Consider the following 4,450-nt stretch of genomic DNA (forward strand, 5'->3'; position numbering starts at 1 on the left):
ATAAAATAAATGTTTACCTTTAATGAAATGACTTATAGGTAATAATGCAATGCTATCTCATAGACAGGTTGAAAACATTTTTCCATTACTAACATTCCTACCAATACTGGACATTTTCATCAATCACTGCCATATTTAACTAACCAGAAGTTTAGTACTAATGCTAGAATAATTTTCATTTTATTTCATCCCAGAGAATTATTTTTACCCCAATAGTATCTACCACATTCTAAAAAAGAAATGGGAAGCAGGACTTTACATGTTAGCTCAATACTTACAGATCCCAGGGTCCCGAACCATCCCTCTCCCTCTTCTCTACCCAAGTATAACTCCCAAGCCAGGATGGAGGCAACTCATTTTTGGAATGTCTAGCCATTAGGATAGAGATACAGACATAATATCCAAAGAATAAATCTAAAATTGATGGCAATTTTTATCCTTAGTCATTGGATAAGTTATGGATTTCCTAACCTTCTACTGAACCTTGAGAAAAACATAGCCAATCACTTTGGAAAGATATTGATGTTTATAAAATACATGCTTTGTATATCTGATCTAAAGAGAATAGTATATTTTTAAATTAAAGAAAATTGTTAAAATGAGTAAGTTTTATTACTTGAGAATAGCTTTTAAACCTAATAACTGCTTGCACATAAAAATTAAACTATGATATTAAATACTAAGTGTACACTTCAAAATTAACTAGATTTGCCCATGGCAATCATCTGAAAAAGTTTATTATTTCACACTTTGCAGTCAACAAATTCTTTCAAGTCTTATGAACAACCACCTCAAAGCACAATAAATGTCACTGGCCATTAACAAAAACTCTTTGAGGAAGCTCAAACGCTGACAGTAATGACTCTTCGTTCTGTTTATTAGCAGGTTATAGGTGAATAAATACCATCAATACTAATAAATCACCTTAAATCATCATATTGAAACAGATTATGGTGATAATATCAATGTCATATCTGTATCACTTATTCCATCTGTATTACCTCTTTCCATGTATGCCTCATTACCTCCTTTTCCCCATTACTCATTGAAAAGGGGCATCATCTACTTAATGTCATGAAAAAAAATAGGTCACGAGTAAATGAAAGTCAAAGGCTTGTAATGGGAACAAAAACTCTCCAGTGAATGTTAATGTTAACTTTCACTAGATTTAAGAAATGTAGTATTCATATCTGAAGAGAAACTTTGCTTTGAGTATAATACATTTGAATGATGCAGAGCTTTTGTCTTTTAGAGTTCAGAGCTCCTCATTACCAAGAAAGAGATGACTAAATTACAGAACAATAAGCTGGTATATTTGAATGGAAATGCTGGTACATTTGATTTAATCAAAAGATTATAAAATGACATTATCAAATCTTTCAGACAAGGAAAAAGACTTCTTTTAAACTGGACATCAAACAAAAATCAAACAACGGAATTCCATTCTAACTTGGAAATTTTTTAAAACATTCACTCCTCTCTTAGGCTCGGATCTAGGTTGAGTTAACATGGCGAAACGCACCAAGAAGGTCGGAATCGTGGGCAAATACGGGACCCGTTATGGTGCCTCCCTCAGGAAAATGGTGAAGAAAATTGAAATCAGCCAGCACGCCAAGTATACCTGCTCTTTCTGTGGCAAAACCAAGATGAAGAGAAGAGCTGTGGGCATTTGGCACTGTGGTTCCTGCATGAAAACAGTAGCTGGTGGTGCCTGGACCTACAACACCACTTCTGCTGTCACAGTAAAGTCTGCCATCAGAAGACTGAAGGAATTGAAGGACCAGTAGAAGCACCACCATTTGATAATGTTGCTAGCCTATAATAAATGGGTTAATTTATGTAACAAAAAAAAAAAAAAAAAAACATTCACTCCTTCATTCAACAAATATTGCCTCACCACCTATTTATTGGATCCTACCATGTGTTACACACTGTACCAGGTACTGAAAATATGTAGATAAGATCTCTGCACTCATGATGCTTAGGGTCCATGAGGAAGAAGGGAAGTAGATTCTGCAACACTGAGAGATAAGGACACTATTAAAGGTATACATTCAAAGACAGCTTCGAGTTACTGTTACAACAGAGATGCTGTCTTAGTCCCATCAGGCTGCTATAACAAAATACCACAGGCTGGGTAGCTTATAAACAATAGAAATTTATTACTCACAGTCCTAGAGGCTGGAAGTCTGAGATTAAGGTGCCAGCATGGTCAGGAAGGAGCTCTCTTCTGGGTTTCAGCCTTCTCATTGTATCCACACATGATGGAGGAGTCAAGAGAGCTCTCTGAGGGTCTTTTATATGAGCACTAATTCTACTCATGAGGGTTCCAGCCTCCTGATCTAATCACCTCCCAAAGGCACCACCAACTAATAGCTTTGGGGGCTAAGATTTCAACCTATGAATTTGGGAAGAACACAAACATTCAGACCATAGCAGATGTGCTGTGGTCTCTCTTTCTTAAAAGCTCTATTGGATAATGAGCTCATGTTGGAGGTGAGAAAAGGAAAACAAAGTGTCAGTTTATATTTTTGAAGTTTTCTCAATGTACACTATTAATATCACTTGTTTGGAAAGTAAAATAGAAGACATGTTAATGTTTTATGAGTCTGATGTGGTAACAATGAACTGATGGTCGAGACCTGACAAAAAAATAAAGTTTTGATAACCACAGTCTATCTCCTGATCAATTAGCCTCCTTTTTCCGTGCTTTAAAGAGAAATGAAAGGATAGCAGATGAGGCCACCCTATTCTGCCCTACAGCTGAGGTGTAACAGCCCTGCTGTTAGAAGGACCAGTCAGGAGTTAGCGTGAGAGAGTGTACAGGGGACAGCGATGAAGCTCTGTGAAGAAATCTGAAACCTAATAACAGAGTCATTATACCTCTTCCATTCTGATGATTTCCAATCTTTTCTCCTCTAACATCACCTAACTGGAGAAGGCGAGACAGAGATCACAAGGCTGAGTCTCCCTCCTCCAGATGGTTTTATTCTCTAGGGGGAAATGTACTGACTGACCCGCAAAGTTTATGGCTCTGGGAGCCACCTAGAGGAGTGCACAGCAAATATGCAATGGGAGGGGCAAATATGAAATCGATCATTCCATACCACCAAGTCTGCTCTTTGTTCTGCAACTTTGTCAAGTGCCTTGCGGAAAATGCTCAATTTGGTCAAAACACGTAAAGGAGTTCAGCAACCTCTTAAAAAAAACTTGGCCCAAAGCCATTCTGCAATAAGCCATTACCACAGTGTAAATGGGTTCCTCCTTGCTAGAATTCTTGCTTTCAGAGGATAGAGACCAAATCCTTCCTCATGTCCCCAGGGTGTGGTACTAGCATGTTTTCCCCTGTTTGAGATGCTTCAGAACTCAGGAAGGACCGAATGAATGAAAGATTCCCTGAAGGATTCATACTAATGTCAAATACTGGCTTCTAGTTTCCTTATTTTTTAATTTATTCATTTTTAATTGAAGGATAATTGCTCTACAATATTGGTGAACATGAATCAGTCAGAGGTAACATGTGTCCCTTCCCTCTTGAACCTCCCTCCCATGTCCTACCCCATCCCACCCATCTAGTTTGTCACAGAGCCACGGTTTGAGTTCCCGGAGTCATACGGCAGATCCCCCTGGCTGTCTATTTACATGTGGTAGTGTATATGTCTCCATGCAATCCTTCCCATCATCCCACCCTCTTCTTCCTCCTCCTGTGACCACACGTCTGTTCTCTATGTCTGCGTCTCCACTGCTGCCCTGCACATAGGTTTATCAATACCATCTTTCCAGATTTAATATATATGCATTAATATACTATATTTGTTTTTCTCTTTCTGACTTACTTCACTTAGTATAACAGGCTCTGAGTTCATCGACCTCATCAGAACTGACTCAAATGTGTTCCTTTCTGTGGCTGAGTAATAGTCTACTGTATATATGTATGTACCACTACTTTCCTTATTTTATTTTTAAGCATAACACACAAGTACATCTGTTTACAGCAGAAACAGGCAGGACAGAATCACTTCCAAACCAACCAGCCATGCCATCACAGAGAGGCCTCGGGGTTGCTGTGCACTCCTCTAGGTGGTGAGCCCTGCTCAGCATCTTCTGGGCTGCAGATCCCATTGATGGAATCAACTGTTTCCATAAGGTTTAGTCAAAAAGGAAAAAGGTACTGGTGATCTTCTCTTTGCTACCGATGTGTAATAACAGGTGGACAAGTCCAGATGCACTCTTCCAAGTTATGGTTTCTGGGCATACTCTGACAGACAGACACAAAATCAACAGGACTATGGCCAGAAAGTGGCCAACATGGAAAATAAAGAACTCCTAACTTCAGTTGTCTCATCTTTTCCCACTTCTCCCCTAAGAATCATGATGAACTATGAAACTGCAGGGTTCCCATGTTTTATTATACAGGCTATCTGACCGGGCCATGGTCCTCATCTTTGCA

The 4,450-nt window shown here is 38.9% G+C and overlaps 1 protein-coding gene across 1 annotated transcript; it reads left to right on the top strand.

Moving 5' to 3' along the window:
- The first annotated feature begins 1,479 nt into the window (after positions 1–1,479).
- On the top strand, positions 1,480–1,839 carry LOC133068452 (large ribosomal subunit protein eL43). The gene has a single exon (XM_061159675.1). It carries the CDS (start codon positions 1,509–1,511, stop codon positions 1,785–1,787), a length of 279 nt encoding a protein of 92 aa, XP_061015658.1. The 5' UTR covers positions 1,480–1,508; the 3' UTR covers positions 1,788–1,839.
- The last annotated feature ends 2,611 nt before the right edge of the window (positions 1,840–4,450 follow it).

This window comes from Dama dama, chromosome 13, assembly GCF_033118175.1.
Source record: "Dama dama isolate Ldn47 chromosome 13, ASM3311817v1, whole genome shotgun sequence".
Lineage (NCBI taxonomy): Eukaryota > Metazoa > Chordata > Mammalia > Artiodactyla > Cervidae > Dama > Dama dama.

Bases quoted from the DNA above. Each gene is read 5' to 3' on its own strand.
- LOC133068452 (XM_061159675.1), top strand. From the start codon at position 1,509: ATGGCGAAACGCACCAAGAAGGTCGGAATCGTGGGCAAATACGGGACC.